This window comes from Pagrus major, chromosome 6, assembly GCF_040436345.1.
Source record: "Pagrus major chromosome 6, Pma_NU_1.0".
Taxonomy (NCBI): Eukaryota; Metazoa; Chordata; class Actinopteri; order Spariformes; family Sparidae; genus Pagrus; species Pagrus major.
In genome coordinates, this window is record NC_133220.1 from 22,384,226 (window position 1) to 22,405,762 (window position 21,537).

A 21,537-nucleotide genomic window follows, 5' to 3' on the forward strand; every position below is an offset into this window, starting at 1 on the left:
TCACACAATCCTGCCCTGAAGCAATGGACGACTTTCTCCTGGTGACTGTCGGCTCAGCAAGTTCCACAACAACAAAGGCACTGATGTTACCGCTGAGCCGCCTCCATTACTGTCGACACCGTCTTCTCTTAGTGGCTGGTACTGCTTGAAGCGCCTAATAAGAAACATGCAACAGGTGAGACAGGTGAAGATGACAGATTTAAACTAAATATGTGGTTTTCCCCAGTGAAACGTATGTGTTTTATAAAGCATGAAATAAAGGCCAAAACATCTTTTTGCAACTAGTGGAGTCGCCCCCCTGCTGGCCATTAGAGAGATTGCAGATCTAAGGCACCTCTATATTAGCTTCACTTTTCAGACCTGGAAACTCCGACCTCTATTTCTACAGTCTATGAACTAGACATAGGGAAATCTAAGATTTGTAAATACCAAGGGTGTTCAATGTATTATTAACACTAGCAGCTTGACTTGAGGGATGGCAATGTGTGCTGTTGGTAAGTGCACTACTTTAGCTCAGACTGAAATATATCAACAATTGGATGGATTGTCATTAACTTTTGTACAGACGTCCATGCAGTCTGCTTCGGCATTCCACAGGGATCATTCCCGGGACCCTTACTCTTTCTGATCGTATATATGTAAATTATGTTTTTTATCTTATAACTTCAAATTACGTTTTGATATTGTGCATGCTGGCTTACTGACACACCTACAGTAAACTTAGCCACCATCAATGTTATCACCTGTGCTTTTCCTGCTGTTAGCCCACAGGTGAAACAATCCCATTAATCCCAAAAGACCTGCATTAAAATTAGGTCAAAATATAATAGGAGGCATGTTTTACACAATGAAACCACGATAAACAATTACCATAATTATAATACCCTTTACTGCCAGCTTATTCTTTATTTATTAGTTTTGTGCATCGATTTCCATGTTTTTTTCCTAATGTTTTAGTCATTTCGGTCCCAGACTAAATCAGGCTAATACATAAGGTACTCACCTGTACATCAAACCAATACAACAGACAACACAGGCGAGGACCATAACACCCAGGACTGTGGCTGCAGTTCCAGCTGGGGTACCACCGGAGGCTGAAATTGTAGCACAACATACAAATGAGATACTAGTCTATAGATTGAATACTTTAGTGGTTATTCATTATCTTTTCTTTCACCCACCTACTGTCACACTGACTCTAGCACTCGCCACAGCAAGACTGACATCATTGGTCAGTGAGACATTGATGCAAAACACTCCAGAGTCATTGAAGAACTGACGAAGGATCATTTGACAGTCTGGAGAGGGTGTGGCGACACTACAGAGTGTTTGCACGGGTGTGATACAGTCAGCATCAGAAATGACTGTGCAGACTTCACTGGGCAGACTGAAGGGAGGATAGGGAAGATGCATAGATAGAGTTATAAAGAGAACAACCATAAGTGGATAAGTTCTTGTCATGAACCCAAGCCCAAATCAATACACTCCTAATGTTGTGCTGAACAGTCAGTGAACCTCTTGACCCTGAGTCGGAGCCACTTTATTTACATTTTGGAGGAAGTGAATAAAGGGTTACATCAGATTTTTTAAATCTTTTTTTAGGTTATTTTTGTATCAGTAGGTTGATTATTGAAGAAGCCTTAACAATCAATAACCAATAGTTTTGACTTTCAGACAGTTTTCTTCATCTGGCTGATGGTTATAGTTCAACCTCACAGAATTCTTAAGACACAATACTGATTCGACTAAAGTTTGAATGAGGACAAACGACTTCCAAATAGCTTGTGTTATAGATGATTGTTACTACTCACCTTCCCTGACAGCTAATGGTGACGTCCACGGCATTCTGATCCAACTCAGTCGCCATTGACACAACGTTGGCCACCTGGACAATCTCTACACTTTCAATACCCTCTGCAGGATTTAAAGAGGCAGAAAGACAGATTTTAACAATATAAATCATACTGTTTCAGTTAAAGAATAATATTATCCGTTAAGTTTTAAATTGCTGTAATTAAAGAAGCTTTATTAACTTACGGACAACATCTACAGAGGTGGCGAGGGAGCCGTAACGATAAACCATGCAGTCAGCCGTCAGCTCTGGTGCTTGTCTTTTGGCCACAATGAGGGGAACCTGCGCTGGATCTGTTTCCACCTCTGCTTGAACTTCACCTTCAGCTGGAACAACCTCCTCTTCACCTGCTGGTTGCTCTACAAAATATAAGAGACATTTTTAAGAGCTATCTTAATTGAGTGTATGATTATTTCAGTTGACAGTAAATACTCACCTGCAGGAGCTGCAGTAGCTGCAACTTCATTCTCAGTTGCCTGAACTTCAGCCTCCGTATCAGCTGCGGCATCAGCTGGTGCTGCCTCTTCTACAGTTGTGGTCTCAGTGGCAGCGAGGGCTACAACGTTTTCAGCAGGGGCTTCTGTTGCAGCTTGGACAACCTCTGCAGCAGCATCAACAGCAGCGGCAACATTATCAGCAACGGCATCATCAGCAGCAGCAGCCTCCGCAGCAGCAGCAGTAGCTTCAACAGCTTCAACACCATCAGCAGCAGCAGCAGCCTCTGCAGCAGCAGTAGCTTCAACAGCATCAGCAGCAACATCAGCAGCTACAACATCACCTTCTTCCTCTGCAGCTACTTCTGCTACAGGAGCAACAGTGGCAGTGTCAGTGACCTCACCTGCAGCTTCTTCTCCCTCTGCAACAGGGGCAACTGAAGCAGCAGCGTCAATCACAGGCACATTTTCTTCATCTGCATCTGTAACCACTGCGGTCTCATCTGCAGCAGCTGCATCAGCATCTGCAACCTCTTCAGCTGCGGGTGCGACAGAAGCAGCAGCGGCCACCTCACCTGCTGCTGTTGCTGCTGCTGCTGCATCTGTGTCTTCTGCAGCGACATCTGCTTCTACAGCAGGGTCAGCAGTTTCTTCCTCTGGAACAACAGCTGCATCGACTACTGCAGGTGCTACTGAAGCAACCTCAACTGCCTCTGTGTCTGTATCAATGACTGCTTCTCCATCTTCTGCGTTTGTGGCTTCTTCAGCTGGTTGCACAGAAGCAGCTAGCGGAGTGGCATCAGAAGCAGGAACATCCAGAGCAATTGCGTCTCCTCCCTCAGCTGGTGCAGCTGCAGGGGATGAGTCAATCACAACTACTGCTGGAGCAGCAGATGCATCGATAGGAACAACTGAAAGAAAAGTTTGAAACAGCTGAGCTTGACTTAGTTCAGAAATCTTATAGGGCAGTATTTATGTATAAAAGTAACGACATGACAACGATCAGTTTAAACCTCACCAGCAGTGGGGTTCCCACAGCCGTTGGGGATGCTAGCCATGACGACCACCTGAGGTTTGAAGGTCCCAACGGTGAGGTATGTGTGTGTGACAGAGAGGTCTCTGGAGATCAGAGTACCAGTGCTGTCACCAAAGTCCCAGCTGAAGCTGATGTCGGCGGTGTTAAGATATTGGCTGGGATCATGGAGCTTGACACTAAAAGCAATGGCTCGGTTCTGGATGAAGTTCTGGTCGTCCTGGTTTACATCATTGACTTGGGCGAGTGATATGGTGAAGGGAACCTGGTCTGATGTCGGAGCAAAAGATGAAGAACAGTTAGGATGAGGGCTGTTAAGAAATAGAAATACTGTAGAATAATTTTCCTCAAATTTGATCAGTCACCTGTGATGGCGAAGACTGTGGAAGCGTAGCCGAGAGGGATGAACTTGTCTTTGCCACGGCAGTGATAGATGACCAGCTCCATGTTGTAGGAGCCCAGTGGGACATTGTCTGTACCGATAGAGAGGGAGGAGGAGGGTCCATCTGCCACCTGCCAGTAACGCCCTTCAATAGAGCAACATTGTGATCACTTAGAGTGGTTTAATCACAGCAACACTGAATTAATTCACATATTTTGGAAACACTCCAGCTTCCACATTTGCGATAATCAACTCTTAGCTGGTTGGTTGCTCTGCTATTGTCACAAGAGCATGTTCATCTTCATGAATTGTTTACCAGAAGAGGTAAGCCTGAAAATCTAAAAAACAAAACAATAAAAAAGGTAAACTGGCACTTATTTTTTTCTACTTGAGGCACTGCCATTAGCAAGCAATTCAGCTAGCCTCTTAACTAAGTGGCCCTATTAGCTGACTGAAGTCTACCTGAGAGGTGGGGACAGGAGACACATGAAGCGGCAGAGGAACAAGAGAGTTGTTGACATAACGTCAAAGACATTATGTTGATATATTTTTAAAATGTTTTAACTATAATTGTGGCCATATCTTAGTTGGATTCAAATTCCCCCTTTAAATCCAAGATGTGTTTTCTGTTACAGTGTCTTTAGATGTGAAAGGTGAATGTTAAACTTTAACGTCTCTGGCTGGAGGACAAAACTCCCCCTTTATTCTTTTACGACCCATTCATTGATCCCTTTTGTCATCACTGGGAGTTTTCTGTAACAATGACAGAGACTGAAGCACAATGTTACTACACACTAATTGTTATTAATCTTTACCCCATGTCTTCCACACAAACACATAGTGGGACTTCTTGTTCTGGTTCCTGGTGAATGGTGTGCCATCAGGGAACACTCCAGTCTGCTCAGTGCCCTGGTCGGGATACACAGCCTGACCTTCCTGGTACTGTTGACCTGGAAAAGAGGAGATCATAGATCAAAAGCAGTGTTAGACATGTGATCAATTAAACTGTAGCAGTCCCATTACTTGGTAGTTGCTATCTTTTAATTTTGGCTCAATGTCAAAATCCCTCTGGATTGATGGGAGTAGATTGAGATCGAGAGGCATTATCACTGAAGAGGCATTTGTGAGAATTTGGGATTCCCAATAAATATTTTTATTGCATTTCTATGGGTTTGAAACTGGTTCTCTGCCAGTACTGCCACACAAATATCACTCTGTATATCAATATGAGGCAACACAGTGGAAAGAAACTGAGAATAAATTGTCCTTTCTCCTTACATAATGAAACTAGAACAAAATAGAACAAAATCACATTAGTTCATTAATTATAATAAATTGTCAATGTGTTTATCTGGTCATTAACAGCAGCAACATCTGTTCAGCTGCTTGTTGTTGCATTTAAAAGTTAAATAGGGACAAGAAGAACCATTGCGCATGAACTTGTAGTACCTCCACAGTGTTTTTGCTACTACTGGAAAGTTCATCTTACCGTTGACGGTGCAGTTTTGTGACCAGACCACCTGCCCATCAGAGAGCACTGTCTGGTTTGGTGGGAAATTCAGATTAATAGAGAAGGTTGCTTTCGCTCCGGTCAGGGTGGGTCCATCATTTTTCAGATCAAAACTTACTTCACCACCTGAAAAGACGATGAAACACAATTCAACATCATTAAAATGATTGGTAGGAAACATTTAAAAAAAAAATTCTGGGTTTTTTTTGGAAACAGAGGAACGAGCCTCACCAGACCAACAGTTCCTGAATCTGGAGTCTCCATCTTTCCACACCGGATACATCCTTGAGTTCCACGAGCGGTAACGTGTGAACTGACTTCTTGGCTCTGGAAGAAAAATCACAAACTCTTCAGGAAAAGAAGTCAAATCATGTTACTCGTGTTATTCTCATCAACAACCAACAAAATCCATCAGTTTCGAGTGAAACAGCTAGAAAAACACATTTTTGTGGGTTAGGCTGACTACATATTTCAGTAGAGTTAAACTTATTTAGGCTTTTTAAGAGAGGCACAACTTATAAATGAAAATCTAGCACATAATCTTAGAGATGCTTAAGTAAACGAGGGCAGGTTTATATTTGTTGTGTTGGGGAGGGGTGAGGAGTGTCGGGGTTCTTGGCGGTGGGAGTCACACGACCTGCAATCCCCCTCAATCCCTTTCATGTGACTATCAGCTGAGCGGCAGCATCAGTAATCCCAGTGAGAGGAATGAGGGATGCCAGCCAACTGGCTCACTGGGTTTTCTCTTAGCTTGTGATAAGTGTGTGTGAAAATGTTATTGCATTTAATCTGCTCACAATAACATGACAGATAGATTATTTTCAAATTCCCAAGTATGAAAAGGAAAGATTTGGGGTTACAGTATTCTGAAATAAAGCAGACAACCCTGGATACATTTGAGTTCTTAGTCATCGATGCAAATTGGCATAAGAATCGGAGCCACAGCGTGAAATATAGGCGTGTAAACGTTTGGGCAAAAGTGAGTGTGGAGTGTGTTAGCATGAAATAAGCGTAAAATCACACATCAGTCCATTTGCTGTTCAATTTGTAGTCCAAACAAAGATTCAGAAATAAGCTTTTAATTGGTGGGAACGCAGAAAAGTGTTGATCTACATCAGTCATGGAAATTAAAGTTAATCACTTTCCCTGCTGCTAAACTGTGTTGATACAAAGGCCTTATATAACACACAGTAACTCAATTTAACTAATAATTAAGACTCATGCTCAACTTTCAAAAAGTGTTTTTCTTAAACAAATAATTGTGCAAATGGAGTAAAGTAATACCACTTCATTCATTTGCAGTATCTCTGGCTTTAGATATTTTGTGTTAATTGAGACAGAAAACTCAAAAAGGAAGTAGAACATTTATCCATTATTGCCTTGTTAGGATTTTCACCTGTTACTCCACTACTGATCTGATTTTCTTGATGGAAAACAAACATAAAACCACCTGTGGACTAAATCGCATTGTTGATGTACTCACTTATCGCAGTGGCAGATGTCAAAGCCAAAACCAGCAGCACCAGTGACAGAGTCGCCATCCTGTATTTGGTTGTGTGTCTCCTCTCTTTGAGCCCCGATCCTCACCCAGCAGTCCTGAACCCCAACACAACTCCCAGAGAGACTTCAGAAATGTCTCCTCACTCTCTTTAAGAGGGCCTCGGACATGAATTACCATAAAGTTTCTTCTCACCTCTGACATCACTGGGAGTCTGGAAACTGGCACCACCCCCTCTGAAACTGTAAGAACAGATATGAGTACTGTTTGTTCACCATTGTTACATTTTACAGACACTGTGACTGTTAACTCACAGCTTTTTACCTTGATATCATCAGTTTATTACATTTTCTATTCTCACCTGATCTCACAATGATTTTACTACATTTGAAGAACATTTAAGTCAAAATGTTCACCTTTTTCTGATTCTGATGCTATGCTATCAAAAATGCAATATCTCCCACAAAGTGCTTGTGAATTTGTACGGTAATTTAATACTGAAGACTTCTAGAGATGGATATAATGCATGTTAATAATTCAAATAAACACAAACACAGACATCCCTCAAGTAGGACAATATTTAAGTGCATCATTGTAAAATCAATGAAAGCTTTCTGGACAGTGTAAAAATGAAAAGGTTGTACACAACGCCTGCTTTAGAGCGGTGAGAACTGTGAGCAAAGCTCAAGTCATGACTGCATTTTGACGTATGACCTTAGAGCTATGTGTGCATGGGCGTCACAAGATGCGTGTGTGGATGGAAAATCAATAGCATCCTTTTGTTTCCTCGGCCATTCCCCCTGTATCCTGTTGTCCACCTCAGGCTGCGGCAGCTCTAAGAATCTGTGCTTGCAGCAACGCAGACACACCCGTGCTCAGTTTATGGGGCACTTCCTCCTTCATGATCCAAAGTTTCATTCAGATGAAGACAGGAAGGCAGTGTGCTTGAGTGCTTGAATCTGAATCTTGAATCTTCGGGAGCTGGTCTCACCGGATGAATTAAAAGTGATTCTAAATGACTTGGAACGACTTCTGGTTATCGATGTTTGAATGTTGATGAATGCTCTTGAAGTTTTATGCCTCAGTAATTTGTTCCTTGTCTTCACTTTAAAGGAACAGTTCACCCCAAAATCAAAAATTCTTATTTTTTCCTATTAAAGCTCATTTATGCTCAACGTTACATATGGACAGAGCCCTCTGTCCATACTCTGTGTTCATTTCATCCGTATTTCTGCAAATTTTCTGAAAGCCTACGGATACAGACCAACAGTGTACCTCCAGCGGTCGTGCCGGGCAGTGTAGCGGTGTAGCCAATAGTTCAAGCGAGAGACACGACTGCAGGACAAGAGGAAGAAGTTTTTTAAATGGTGGAAACGGACGTATCTCTTTTCGTACATAAAGGAAGCTTAAATAAGCTTTTATCTGTATACTATTTATCCATCTATCAGATAGCACTCTGCTTGTGGTGCTTAAAGCAGGAAAAAAACATTTGATATACTCAACAGCAATGTCTCCTTACAGAAATCATAACCCAGTGACTCGAGTTAATCCACAGAAGTTGTTGTGAGCCGTTTCACGTAGGATCTATTTTATTTTTGTTGAAGTATACCATATCACTGCATAAGGAAACGTGCTAGCACAGCATGTAAACATTAATGTTAATTTAGTTGTATTGTTAGCTAGCTTAGTTTGTATAGTTAGCATGCATCTGAGTCATGAGGCCAGCAAGTCGTAATTTTATCTATCCAAAGGTAGATTGGCTTTTTGAGCACCACAAGCCAAGTACCATCTAGTTCCATTGTCTTCCAGAGAAGGCTTCGCACCAAAACAATCTAGATGAATAAAAAGCACTACAGGTGAGAAGAAAAATGTGTTTCTGATTTTGGGTTGAACTGTCCCTTTAACTGTTATGTATTCGTCTGCAACCGTGTAACTGTGCTGCTGTCCGTCCTGGCCAGGACTCTCATGAAAAGAGATTTTTAATCTCAATGAGACTTCACTGCTGTTTAAATAAAGATCAAATAAATTCTAAATAAAACTTTACACTGTGTTTTCTCAGCAAATGTGAGTCACATGTAGTCTAATTAAGCATTTAGCATCTTCAAGTAACACATGGCAAATCACTTATGTAAATCCTGAAACATGATATCATTGATTCATCTCAATGAATTATTTATGTTATTCTGATTCCCTGAGCTCATGTTCTAGAAAAGTAGAAGTAGAAAGCAGCGTTTAAATATATTACAGCAGCAACCTCTATAGTAAAGCCAAGTGATGTTATTGCATATCTGTCAAAATGTTTATTCTTATATGATAAGTATATAAGATATGATAATCATCTTATAATAATCTTTTCTTGAAGGGCAAATATATAGAGTTACAAAAGGTAAGGAAACTGAAACAAAGTGGATTGGTTCATTATGGCTTTTATTATTTACTCACATTAATTTCTCTCTTTCTAAACCAACTTTTATGCTCGATACTTTTTCCCCCCTTTTCCTTTGGACTTGTTTTTTAATTTCTGTAAAATATATATAAACAAAAATAACTGAATAACTTTAAATAACATGGATGAATGAAGTTCAACAGAGAACATATTATTAAGTGATTAAACATCTAGACTGTAAAGCCAGAGTCATTATAGGCTGTGTTACCACGGTGATTGGTTTTTTTCTCAGTGGCGTTGTCTCATGCCCGTGAGGCTGCTCAGGCTGCACTACATGTGACCCCTCATGTGCTAACAGCAGAGTTCAGGAGGAAATAAATCCTTTCCACAGAGCACCTGACTTAACATACCACAAATAGTCGATCATTAGTTTCTCCTCATTAGTCTGCAATGTGGTCTATCTTAATAACATTGTTAGAGAATTTCTGGAATTGACAAAGAATTTAGTGAGTTGTATTTAGACAGGGGCAGTCATTGGAAATAATCGAACATCTGGGAATTTTACAACTGCTCACGTTCCAGGAATATTCCTGGATTGAATTAATGTGTTGCACAGAAGTCTTGTATTAGATTGCAGTTTATTTGTAGTCTTCTTCACAGCAAGCCTGAATAAACGTATTTGATATTATAAATTCTGCTGAGTTAAATCACAGAAGGGAATACCTAAAGGTAGTGTGAAATGTAATGAGAGGGCCAGAATTAAGCACACATAAAATCATAAAAACAGACACAAACACAGAGCCAGCTCCCTGCGGTCACACACACTAATACGCTTTTAGTTTTCAGACACTAACTCACAGAAAACGTGGACTGTGTTTTATCATTGGCCCAAAGGTGGATCAATAAGGCCATCCGGTGAGTGAAATGCCAGTACAAGATCAGACCAGACAGTCAAATCAGTTCATGGGTACAGAGGGAATAAAAGTCATTCAGTGCATTCGCACAGCTACATGAACAAACTCACTTTTCACCAGTGATCCTAAGTTCTTTAGATTGTTGGTTATTTGATTTCATCATTACCAAGAGCACCAGCACTCAAAAATCTGAGAAAAGATTTACCTAAGTAGAACCCAAAAGAAGGAAAAACAGCATCTGAGTACATTTCTGGTGTTATAAGTCCTCTAAAAGGTTACCATTTTGTTTTGTCATGGATGGAAAAACCGTAGTGTAACTCATAACGATGATGATGACGATTTATTTGGGTAAGATGCTTACTAGATAACTACATCGTCCACAGCTTGAGGCTGACTTGGGACCGTTGTTGCATGTGGCACAGGGGGTTTAGGGGCGCAGCAGGTCCAGGGTCCCCCAGCTGGATAATCCGGCCATACTCCTGGAGCCACACAAAGCCATTACAAGGGGGGACACATATGATCAGAGGGAAGTGCAGCTAAAGATGAAAGGATCTTTTTCTACAGTAATCAGTTTAACTTGTCAAACACAAGTGGGACTAATTGTTATTGACAACAACACGTTATGCTTTTACTGCAATGACAAGGCAAACTGTCTGATGTGAAAAAGGGCTGTGAATGTAGTTTATGCAGAAAAATATAGAAACACGTGCCATAATAGATTAGAAACCATTGCTGTTATAGTGAGTGAGGGGTTGCACAACTACTGCCACTAGAGGGAGCAACTGTGTTTCTCCTTCATGCTGCTCAGTACAATGTGAAATATGGGGCCATTGACTACATTGACAGTTACTAAGATACCAGATCCTATGATTTCTCAACAAAAAGCATTCAAACATGTAGAAAACTGTCTTTATATAAGTTGAGGTATTTCAAAGGTTGTGTTTTGCTTTGGAAAACATTTTGACAGGATAAAAGATGACAGTGTGATCAAATGATGCATGATGTTGAGTATGAAGTACTTTCTAATGCTATAAAAGTATAAATGCTAATGCTAAAGTATAGCATTAGCATCAAAATGTACCTAAAGTACTAAAAGGGGCCTAAGTGCTCATTGTGCAGTGCGGCCCATTTCAGATGAATGTATAGGCTATTATATTACTGAATTATTATTATTATTAATATTTAATTAGTGCATTAATGTACACACCACTTTAATGTTGCATCTGGTAAAGAAGCCCTGGGGATCAATTATATTTTATCTTTACCTAATAAGGCATTTGTTGATTATAGTTCGTATCATAAATCTGAATCGGCAAAGTAACTGGTAACTAAAGATATCAAATAAATAGAGTAGAAAGTACAATACTTCCCTCTTAAATGTTTACTTATGAAATAGCCGAAAATGGACAAACTTGAGTAATAAACAAGGACCTCAAAATTATGTTTGGGTAGAGCAGGCTACTTTAGTAAATGTGCTTAGTTACTTTTCTATAGATGGATTTCATTTTCTTGATAAAGGTGCTCAAACAATTTCACAACTATTCCAAAAAATGATTTACACCCTGCTCAGTCTAGTAGAAACATTTTAAATATTTCTGACAAATCAACAGTATCCAAATTGAGAAAGAAGTTCTTCAAATGCCACGTTCCACCCAAAACAAAAGAATTTCACTACAAAGTAAGGAAGGATTTCCATCTTTCCAGTGAATTTTTAAGATGAAGATTTGGCTTTGAAAGCAATGAATGTATCTTCTGTAAAAGTGATGTTAAAACAACAGAGCATTTTTTCCCCTGTCATGTAATGCTTTAATCTTTTTTTAAATATATATATTTTTCTTTTTTAATGATATTTTTTATTGTGTATGTGTCAGTGTTTCTGTTCACTCAGGAAATGTAATAATTGTTGCCTTACAGTTTGTAAATTTGAATTGAATAAATAAATAAATAAATAAATAAATACATTTTTCAAAGTTTTCGCCAATGCTAACCTCAAATTAAAGTGCACTTTACAGGATGCACTTTTTGTTTGTCTGAGAAGTTTGTAATAGCTGTTTTATTCAATAAAAACTAAAACCCACATAAAAATGTCTCTGATGTCATGCTACCGCTTCCGTCTCCGACGTCGAGTTACGTAATACGTCACCTTCCTCTCACTATGTGACCCGTGAGGTTGGTTTGTTGTACTGTGTTTGTCATCCCGACAGCAGACCACCATCTTTCGGCTCGAACTCACTGACATTAAAAGCAACCACTTGAGCTGAAGTATTTTTTAAATAATACTTTACTGACGTGTCGGCACCAATATCAAACACAACATTTCTCTAGGAGACCGCTTTTGAGGAGCTAATACAAAAAACTGCGAAACACCACCCGGCTACAACAGTCGGTGTGTCTTGAACAGGACAAACGAGCGCTCCCAGGCTAACGCGGGAAACGCTGCTGTGTCGGTTCAGTGTTTTCCACAGAGGAGCAGCCGCCACGCTAATCCACATATCAACGGATAGTATCAGTACCAAGGCTAACAAATGACCTGAGCCCACAGGCTGCAGCTGTTTCTACCTGACAAAGTTCATCCTCGGCAGGACCGCGGTCCTCAGGCTGTGCCCGGACGGCTTGAACCAGCCCGGAGGAGCAGTTAATTATATGTCGGTCTGCACGCTGCTCGTCAACGTCTGCCTGCCTGCCACCGAGCAGTTGTTAGCTCACACACAAAGAGCCCAGTGTTGCTAACCAGCTACACAACCAGCAGACCTCCTGCTCTCACGCTCTCCAAAACAATGGATACGTTTCAGAAGGTGGAAAAGATAGGAGAAGGGACGTACGGAGTGGTTTACAAAGCCAAGAACAAGGTCACCGGAGAAACTGTTGCTCTCAAGAAAATCAGGCTGGAGACGTAAGTTAACATGTGATTGTTGTCGGGTAACATCTGGGCACGACGGGAGGCCACGACGACGGTGTTGGAGCTAAGTGTTGCTTTTATGTAGCTTCAAAATGTCACTAAACAGTTTTAGCCTGCTTATGACTCCATCAGGGTGTGACAGCTACACGATATGTGCAAGCAGCTAGTTTGTAGAGTCTCCTCCCATCACTCCTGTTGACCTATAAAAATCTGATTATACAATACAGTCAGTGTTGTCAAAAGTACCCAGAGTTCAGACCTCTAAAGGTGCAGGTATCAGGTTAAAAGATTACTTTGGTAAAAATGAAAGTCACCCATTGGAACAGCACTTGAATAAACGTCTTAAACTATCTGACATTAAATGTATTTTAGTATTAGAAGTAATTTAATGGCAACAACTGACCTCAAATGTCAAGAGTACAAGTAAAAGTATGTCATACATAGATTTACATCTGGGTATATACTGTGTATAGGGCTATCACAACACGATTATTGTGTCCAACCAAATTCACAATAATGATATTATCCTGATATCTAAAGAGATTTGGAAAAAAATGCTAGCAATCACATCTATCTTTAACTTTGTCTACTGTGTAATTTGTTTCTTTTTTGGCAAATAAATCACCCTCAAAGTACTGAGGGAGGTGGAGACTGTCTGTAACCATTACTGTAAAAAAAAAAAAGCTGCATAAAGAACAATTTCACTCAATTATTAGAGAAAAGGCAACCCGATTAACTCATTAAATAAAAGCACAAAGCCTAACATGTTCATTTTTTTATATTACAGTTAAAATATATCTGAAGTATATAATAAAAATTATACAAAATAACCTACCATGTATTTGTGCACTGGGTCCCAATCTGGTCCCAAGATAAATCTGTGGGGAAGATTAAGAAGATAATATATTTTTTTTACTTTTTGTTACGTTAATGTGTTCGCTGACTTACCAATTAAACTGTCTGTAAAGGAAGATGACATTTTAAGTCTAACTGAATTTCTTCTGAATCTATGTTAACTCTAAGGCAGATTTTGTCATTAAAGTGGGTCACAATTCAAAACCACTGAACATACTGAAATGCATGATTAAATTAGGATTGGTTAAGTGTATTTTGCCATTATTGTTTCTTAACAATAACTTCATAACTCTTTATCCATTGTTTTCTAACCTTTGTGTCCGATCACAGAAAGTAAAAGCATCATTTTTTGTAAGCTGATATGACTGCTGGTGGATTTTTGTCATGTGTCTCTCAAGCTATGTTTGTTGTGAATGCTTTCAGTGTTTGCCCTGTGAAGATAAACAAAAGATACATAAAATAAAATAAACACACAGTGAAACCAGCAAAGGATGTGAAATCTTTAACCAACCTCAAGGAAATAACAAAAAGGCGGATACAACAGGAAGATTATAAAATGGATTAGAGAGTTAATTTACCATGTGTTTTATACACAGGGAAACTGAGGGTGTACCGAGCACGGCCATCCGAGAGATTTCACTTCTCAAAGAACTCAGTCACCCAAACATTGTCAAGTAAGTGCCAAATGTTACAACTCTGAGCTAAATTCTGCTTGCTGCTTTCTCATGTAACTTGTTTTTGTCAGTTTCTAAGCCGCCTGCCTGTTAACATGTTTCAGATTGCGGGATGTCATCCACACAGAGAACAAGCTCTACCTTGTTTTTGAGTTCCTTCATCAGGATCTAAAAAAGTTCATGGACTCCTCCTCAGTCACTGGTATCCCACTGCCGCTGGTTAAGGTAAGACTCAGATATATTTGCAAAACATGGATGCCTTGATTTTTAAGAAATCAAAAATAAATCTGGGTACGTTTTTTGTGTTTGTAGAGTTATCTTTTCCAGCTTCTGCAAGGCCTGGCCTTCTGCCATTCTCACAGGGTTCTTCATCGAGACCTGAAGCCTCAAAACCTCCTCATCAATGCCCAGGGGGAGATCAAGCTCGCTGACTTTGGCCTGGCAAGAGCCTTTGGGGTGCCTGTCCGCACATACACGCATGAGGTAACATGTACAGCCACCTTCTTCATCCCTGTCAACAAGCCTCATAAAGAAAACTATGGAGTGATGTAATTTAATGTGGTGCACAGTAGCAAAATGCACTGCATCGTGATTCCTCTAAGTAAATTAAATGCTGCAGTATTGTCAACGCCAGCTAGTGCAAAACTATCTCACACTTCTCAAGTTCATTGTTTTTATTTCTCAGGATTATATGTCACTTTCACAAAGCTCTTTCAGAAAATTTTTGTAAAAACTTATTTTGGCAAATTTTAACCTTCATATTTGTGTTTTCCCAATCACAATGTTGCCTCTGCAATGTTTCTTAGGTGGTAACACTTTGGTACAGAGCACCAGAAATTCTCCTGGGCTGTAAATACTACTCCACAGCTGTGGACATCTGGAGTCTGGGGTGCATCTTTGCTGAAATGGTAATGCACTCAGTTTAATCTTTAACAATAAGCTCTACTGTGATTGAATGAGGCCTGCACTTGATAGACAGTAGATCAAACACAGCATCTAACCAGCAGACTTACCTCACCTTCCACTCTTGCACAGATCACAAGGAGGGCCTTATTCCCCGGCGACTCTGAAATCGATCAGTTGTTCCGAATCTTCCGCACCTTGGGCACACCTGATGAGACCGTCTGGCCAGGAGTCACATCAATGCCCGACTACAAACCATCCTTCCCAAAGTGGGCACGGCAGGACTTATCCAAAGTAGTGCCGCTTCTGGATGAGGATGGGAGAGAACTGCTTGGAGTAAGAACATTTGTCTTTCATTTATTCATCAATTCATTTAGCATTAAATACTTGTCTCATACATTTAATTGTTTGTGTCCGTCAAATGATTTTAACCCTGCTCAGTCTAGTAGAAACAACATTTTAAATATTTTTGACAAATCAACATTATCCAAATTGAGAAAGAAGTTCTTCAAATGCCCAGTTCCACCCAAAACAAAAGAATTTCACTACAAAGGAGCAAGACAGTCTGCAAGATTAAAAAATTATATGATTTTTATTAAGATAGTCGTAGTCTGGATCCATTAATGTTTTGAACATTTTTCTTTATTTTCTCATGAACGACTGCATTTGAAATGAAACAAAATCAGACATGTCCCATGATAGTCTGCCACTCTTTCTGTTTTGAGGAGGTCCAGGTTATAAATTAAAGAACTTTGCCGCCCTGACAGAAGTATGCGATCGCCAAGTGCTTTATCGGGATGTTCTCTATTAGTCAATTAGACGATTGAATGTTGATTCTGTTAAACTGTCAATGTAAACAAATTAAATGTACACTTGTATGTACATGTACGTTTAAATTATATATTGTCATAATTTGCACTGAAATGTAATTTCTTCAGAGTCAAGTGTTGATGAATAAAACAAAATAAAACATCCATTCCATTATGTTGACATTGTAGCTCTCGTTTGCGTCCAAGATGTAATAAACAAATGATATGATATATTTTTTTTAACCTTATAGATTAACGTGTGCTCAATTTTTTGCCTTTTTCAGAGCGTTTCTTTACTTTTAGACTAGTCGATGACTCAAAGTTTATACTTCTGTTTTAAAAGTCAGGCATGTTAGTCATTAGGAACATCACTAGTAGTGCTTTACTTTAGCTTTTAATGTGGTACTTTTCCTACCAAGGATATGAGGCAGAATTGCAGGCAAATAACATGCAAATTGAATTGGTTTCAAGCAAAAATGCTGCATGTTTAGTGTGGGGATTTGGCGCTTTTTCGTCGTATATGATAGTAAACTGATTATATATAAGTTTTGGACTCAATCTTCAATATTTTCTGACATTTTATAGACTAAATGATCGATTAAATGAAAAACCAAAAGGCAGGTTAGTCATAAACAAAAAATAATCCTCAGTTTCAAACCTACTTAAAACAAATTGTTTGACTGTATCTCTCCATTTCTTTTGTTGTCCTTGCAGGAAATGCTGAATTATGACCCAAACAAAAGGTTATCTGCCAAAAATGCCCTTGTGCATCGATTCTTTCGCGATGTCACCATGCCAATTCCTCATCTGAGACTGTGAGTGGAGAAAAATATCAGGCTTTTTAATGTCAACAATGTCTAAGCAATAAGGACCTCCTTGCCTCGCTCCATTTCAACCACCGGAATGGACAGAAAAAGTGGACCCTACAGGATATGTTGGATCTTTTTAGGGGATATTTGTTAATACCTAAAACCAGCTTTCTAGACGATAGATGTCCCGAGAGTTTTGCTGTTATTTCAGCCATGATGTTATAATAGTTATGAATGTTTAACTGTTATTTTCAACAACATTATTTTGCATATTTATGTACAGCTGCCATTTTTGATGTAAATGTTATTTGTGATTGGGATGGTCCTCTGACTGGGTGCAGGTCAGATAGACACATTTAAGTTATCTGCCCTTGAATTTCCCAATTTAAACATGATGGCAGCTTTAGGATGTCCAAATTCAGATAGTATAGTAGTTAGAATTAAATATAATTGAATAAATTTGTGGGATAGTGCAAATAACAAGATAAAAGATGGAGTGGTTGCTCTCAGCACAAGTTGTCACACAACAAGCATCATCTGCTGATGTAAAACAGTTAATACTAAGAGAACAGGAAATAGCAATTGTGTTCTTTCAGGTTGATTTTCTTGCAGTGAAATTCAAAATTTGGGTCTAGTTTATCTTGAAGTGATTTTAAAACGGCACTTTTTGGTTGTTGAACATGCAAAAATGTTAGTTGGTCATTTAGGTTTGCTGGCAGGATTACTCACCAAACTGAGTTTCTCAGCTTTGTACATACACTTATACAAATGGTCCCTGTTGTAATTCAATTTTACAGAATGTGCTGTTTCATCTTTCTTACTCTTGATTTTATTCAAAGTTATTGAACCGTTTTTATGGATATTGTTTATTTAGAGTTTGAAAAAATAAACTTGTTAAAATAATTGTTACTGTTTGTTCACGTGAGGATTATTGCGGTCTTAAGTTTGGCTCAGTTTTCCTTTCTAGATGGGTTCTTGCACATCTGTTGTCCAGCATTGTTATATTTTTTGTCCGTGTCGCTGTCTCTTTTGTGACTTTGAAAAACTAAAACAAAAAAACATGGCAGCTATGGCTTAATTGACTGATTTCGCTTATAGCCAGCCTCGGCAGTCAGCGCATTGCTGATTACTACTACTGCTTTTACAAACATGTAATACAAGTAAATAAGATCCAGAACTTCAGATATTAACAGGATATAAGTTTTAATTAAAAAAAAAAAAAAGATGCATATTGTATGGCTACCTCTTGAAATGTCTTTCCAGGCAATATGATTTTGAATTAACATATGCTTAAAGGCATTTCATCTAAACTTTGTGTTGGACTTTGTATTATTCCAATTTCTAATTATTGAAACCAAGTTGGTAATAATTGGTATTGGCCCTAAAAAACACACACGCACACACGCACACACAAAAACACAAACATATTGATTGACCCCTAATCCATTGTATGTGTTGAATCACCAGAAATTGATTTTTTTAGACTGTAGATACTAACCAAGATTTTAAATAGTGAATGTGTTATCATTTATGCACACTTTGACCAGTACTGTGTTGTAAGGTATCAAATAGACGTTTCAGGTCTTTGAAGGTGTACAGGATACTTGAAAGTGTTCTGAGTGACTGTATTCAAGTTTTATGTTGTGCTATAACAAGGCTAATTATCGGTTTATATACAGTTTTGATATTTAGGTCACTTATGAAAATACTTAGGCTGCAATTTCTCCATTTACAAAACATTCTCATATCTGGTTCCTTCATAGTTATGAAGTGCAAAGGCTAACAGTCATACATAGGCGATATGCTATATTCATAGTATTTAGTAAAAAAGAGTGAAGTTTTGTTTGTTTTTTTACTTTATCTTAAATATGTTTGAATGTGTTGTAATGACCAGTGACTGATGGATTGCAATGCTTTGGTTGTGATTAGGTACAATCTTCAGTGTGTTCTTGATGCTATCACTAGGGGGCACCAAAGTCTAACATGTCTAAATCTAAAGGCCTTTACACAGTGGCTGTGTGAATGTCTGTATCTGTGCACATAAAACAGACAGACTCCTTGTGTTATGGCTTGAATGACTTTGATTTAGCTTAAAGTCCGCCTCACCAATCAGAACATAAGTGATCGAAAGGCCAATAATATTATAATATGTATTATAATATATTATGAATAAACATCATCATCACGACATGTGTTTTTGAGATAAAATGACATCAATAAAGTCAAGAAGATTCAGAGCTTAAGACTCAACGACATGAAACTTTAAATTTAAAAGATGCGCATTCACCGGATTGGTTGTGACAGTTCTTTCAAGGCTTTATCTCGGCCAAAAGAGGCCAATCATTTGAAAAGTAAAGCCATTTCAAATGTGAAAACTGCCTGGCGAGTGAGTTTTTGTTGGGAGAGTGTGTCAGGCATAATATTTATCAAAATAATGACAACAATTTGGCACCATCAGTGAGACGAGGTGTCCGCTGGAGGCCTTTAAGTAGCCCTGGAGTTCTGTGTCCTTGTGTAGCGAGCTGGAGCCACGAAGGTGAGGTGACCCACGCTAAATTCTGGCTCAGTGTGGCGGCTGGTTTCCATCAGTGTGTCCGTGTGTGACCAATATTGATGGTTCCCTGCAAGGGACCAACACACCGGGCTGAAGCAGTGTGGGAGCCAAGCTGGAGTGAACTCTGGCAAGCTACCGCACAAACTCCACGAGTTTGTGTGTTTTATTGAAGATGAGTACACTGAATAACTTATCTAGTGGGATGAATAACCTCAAGTCCAATATGAGGGATGATAAATTATTTTACTCATTATCTCAAGCATATCATTGAGTTTACCACATTTTTCTTTAGTCCCAATTTTTGAATACTGTAACAACATTTACACTGAGCGGCAAAATCACGCTTCAGGTACTGAAAATTGTGTGTGCGGTACAATGAATACTCTGAAGTTGACCAGGAGGAAAACAGTGAAGTTCAATCAGTGTTAGAGAGCACACGGACACGCTCATCAGCCCGCTATATTTGTGGTATTGTGCTGTTTTTTATGAGTTTGACAAAGACCCCAAAACAAAATGACAAAGGCATCCATTTCAACACTTGAGAATGTCAGCCGTGAATGAGCAGCATTTCATTTAGTTTTTTAATTTATTGATTGATTTCTTTCCTTTTCCCCACAGCATGGCCTTGAAATAACGCTAAACCACGGATTCGTGGAAGTGAAACAAAGCACAGGTCTTGCTCTATACGACCTGTTGTCTCACTGTAAACGGCTTTAAGTCGGCAAACACGTTTTTAGCAGTTTAAAAATAGTATGCATCTAGAGGGAAAAGGCAAGGCAAGATCTTAACGTGGTTAGATGAGGATAAGATAAGATGCTCCTTTATTGATCCCCCTCGGGAGAAATTAACAGGTATAACACAGCAGTACAGAGGGAAATAAGTAGCAGCACAAGAGTAAGTCTGAAAAAAAAAAGAGCCAATAATAAGGAGATATTGTAAAGAATAAAATAACGTTTTGAATAAAAACCTAATAAAAAGCATTAGAGCAAAGATAAACATAGGCCTACTATATACAGTAACGGTCCTTGTGTGTAATGACGTGTGCAACACTACAATAAATGTGGCTGCGCAAATGTGCAATGTGCGGGTTTCCTGAGATAATTAATAACAGCAGAAGAAAAACCAATCAGTGTTTAAGTGACAGACTGATTGTTTTTTGTTCTGTTGTCATTTATCATCTCAGCGTTTTGTCATAGTGGCGTCACTGATTGAGTGTTTTGTAATTTTGTCATTCGTATTTTCTGCCACCGGACGTGATTATGAAGTCCGTCGCTGTGGCCGGATGATGGATACGCAGAGACCAACAGCACACCACATATTGTCCGCTTTTTCAGGCCCACGCGGCCATCATCCGCGATGGCCGAGGCGTTACAGTGGTTGTCAATTTGGCCTCTGCTTGTGCGCATGCGCAATGCCGTAGAGATCCGCAGGTTGCGTGTTCGAGTCCAGACAGGGACCAGTCCATCTCCAAGCACAAGCTGTACAGGGCATGCGGAAGTTGTCCGTGCTGACATTGTAGAAAGGCTCCGCTGATTGTTGGTCTGAACAAAAGTTCTGTTTTTAACACAAAGTATCCGAAACTCCTACTTGAGTTCAAATATGACTTTGGTTAAAGTGAGAGTCATCCATATGAATAATACTTGAGAAAACGTCCTAAAGTATCTGATATTAAATGTACTTAAGAATCAAAATTCGCCTACAAGTAAAAGTAAATGATACGCATCTGTACATGTATGCACATACTGTATACTATCGATTATCGGCCTGGCCCATTGTCAGACACCATATTCAGCATTTTTCTAACTACTGGAATCAGTTTTTTGTTTTTTAAAAAAAAATCTGACTGTCGATTAATTACGTTAATTGAAACATGCACTCATTTGACTCTGACGCAGCATGTTATCCGAAAAGTAACTGGTAACTAAAGTTAATAAATTAATGTAGTGATTGAAAAGAACAATATTTGTCTCCAAATGCAGTGGAGTAGAAGGATAAAGTACCAGAAAATGGAAATATTCAAGACAC

At 39.1% G+C, this 21,537-nt stretch overlaps 2 protein-coding genes across 2 annotated transcripts; one reads left to right on the forward strand and one right to left on the reverse strand.

Moving 5' to 3' along the window:
- Window positions 1-6,752, reverse strand: pmela (premelanosome protein a). Its single transcript, XM_073468955.1, has 14 exons — window positions 6,695-6,752; window positions 5,443-5,538; window positions 5,191-5,337; window positions 4,517-4,651; window positions 3,685-3,846; window positions 3,305-3,589; window positions 2,631-3,197; window positions 2,553-2,588; window positions 2,283-2,453; window positions 2,038-2,205; window positions 1,812-1,914; window positions 1,182-1,387; window positions 1,004-1,094; window positions 1-154 (listed from the first exon to the last, which is right to left on the reverse strand). Exons 1-14 carry the CDS (start codon window positions 6,750-6,752, stop codon window positions 1-3), a joined length of 2,379 nt encoding a protein of 792 aa, XP_073325056.1.
- A 5,483-nt stretch (window positions 6,753-12,235) lies between these two features.
- On the forward strand, window positions 12,236-17,867 carry cdk2 (cyclin dependent kinase 2). Its single transcript, XM_073469314.1, has 7 exons — window positions 12,236-12,902; window positions 14,360-14,437; window positions 14,542-14,662; window positions 14,750-14,920; window positions 15,244-15,345; window positions 15,473-15,676; window positions 16,864-17,867. The coding sequence occupies exons 1-7, from the start codon at window positions 12,787-12,789 to the stop codon at window positions 16,966-16,968; spliced, it is 897 nt and encodes a 298-aa protein (XP_073325415.1). The 5' UTR covers window positions 12,236-12,786; the 3' UTR covers window positions 16,969-17,867.
- Window positions 17,868-21,537: the final 3,670 nt, after the last annotated feature.

Excerpts from the sequence above, each read along its gene's own strand:
- pmela (XM_073468955.1), bottom strand. The coding sequence starts at position 6,752 with ATGGCGACTCTGTCACTGGTGCTGCTGGTTTTGGCTTTGACATCTGCC. Across the intron at positions 3,847-4,516 it reads GTTTGTGTGGAAGACATGGG|GGCGTTACTGGCAGGTGGCA; the intron begins GTAAAGATTAAT and ends GCTCTATTGAAG. Across the intron at positions 3,198-3,304 it reads CTGTGGGAACCCCACTGCTG|TTGTTCCTATCGATGCATCT; the intron begins GTGAGGTTTAAA and ends CTTTTCTTTCAG.
- cdk2 (XM_073469314.1), top strand. The coding sequence starts at position 12,787 with ATGGATACGTTTCAGAAGGTGGAAAAGATAGGAGAAGGGACGTACGGA. Across the intron at positions 14,663-14,749 it reads TCCCACTGCCGCTGGTTAAG|AGTTATCTTTTCCAGCTTCT; the intron begins GTAAGACTCAGA and ends TTGTGTTTGTAG. Across the intron at positions 14,921-15,243 it reads TCCGCACATACACGCATGAG|GTGGTAACACTTTGGTACAG; the intron begins GTAACATGTACA and ends AATGTTTCTTAG.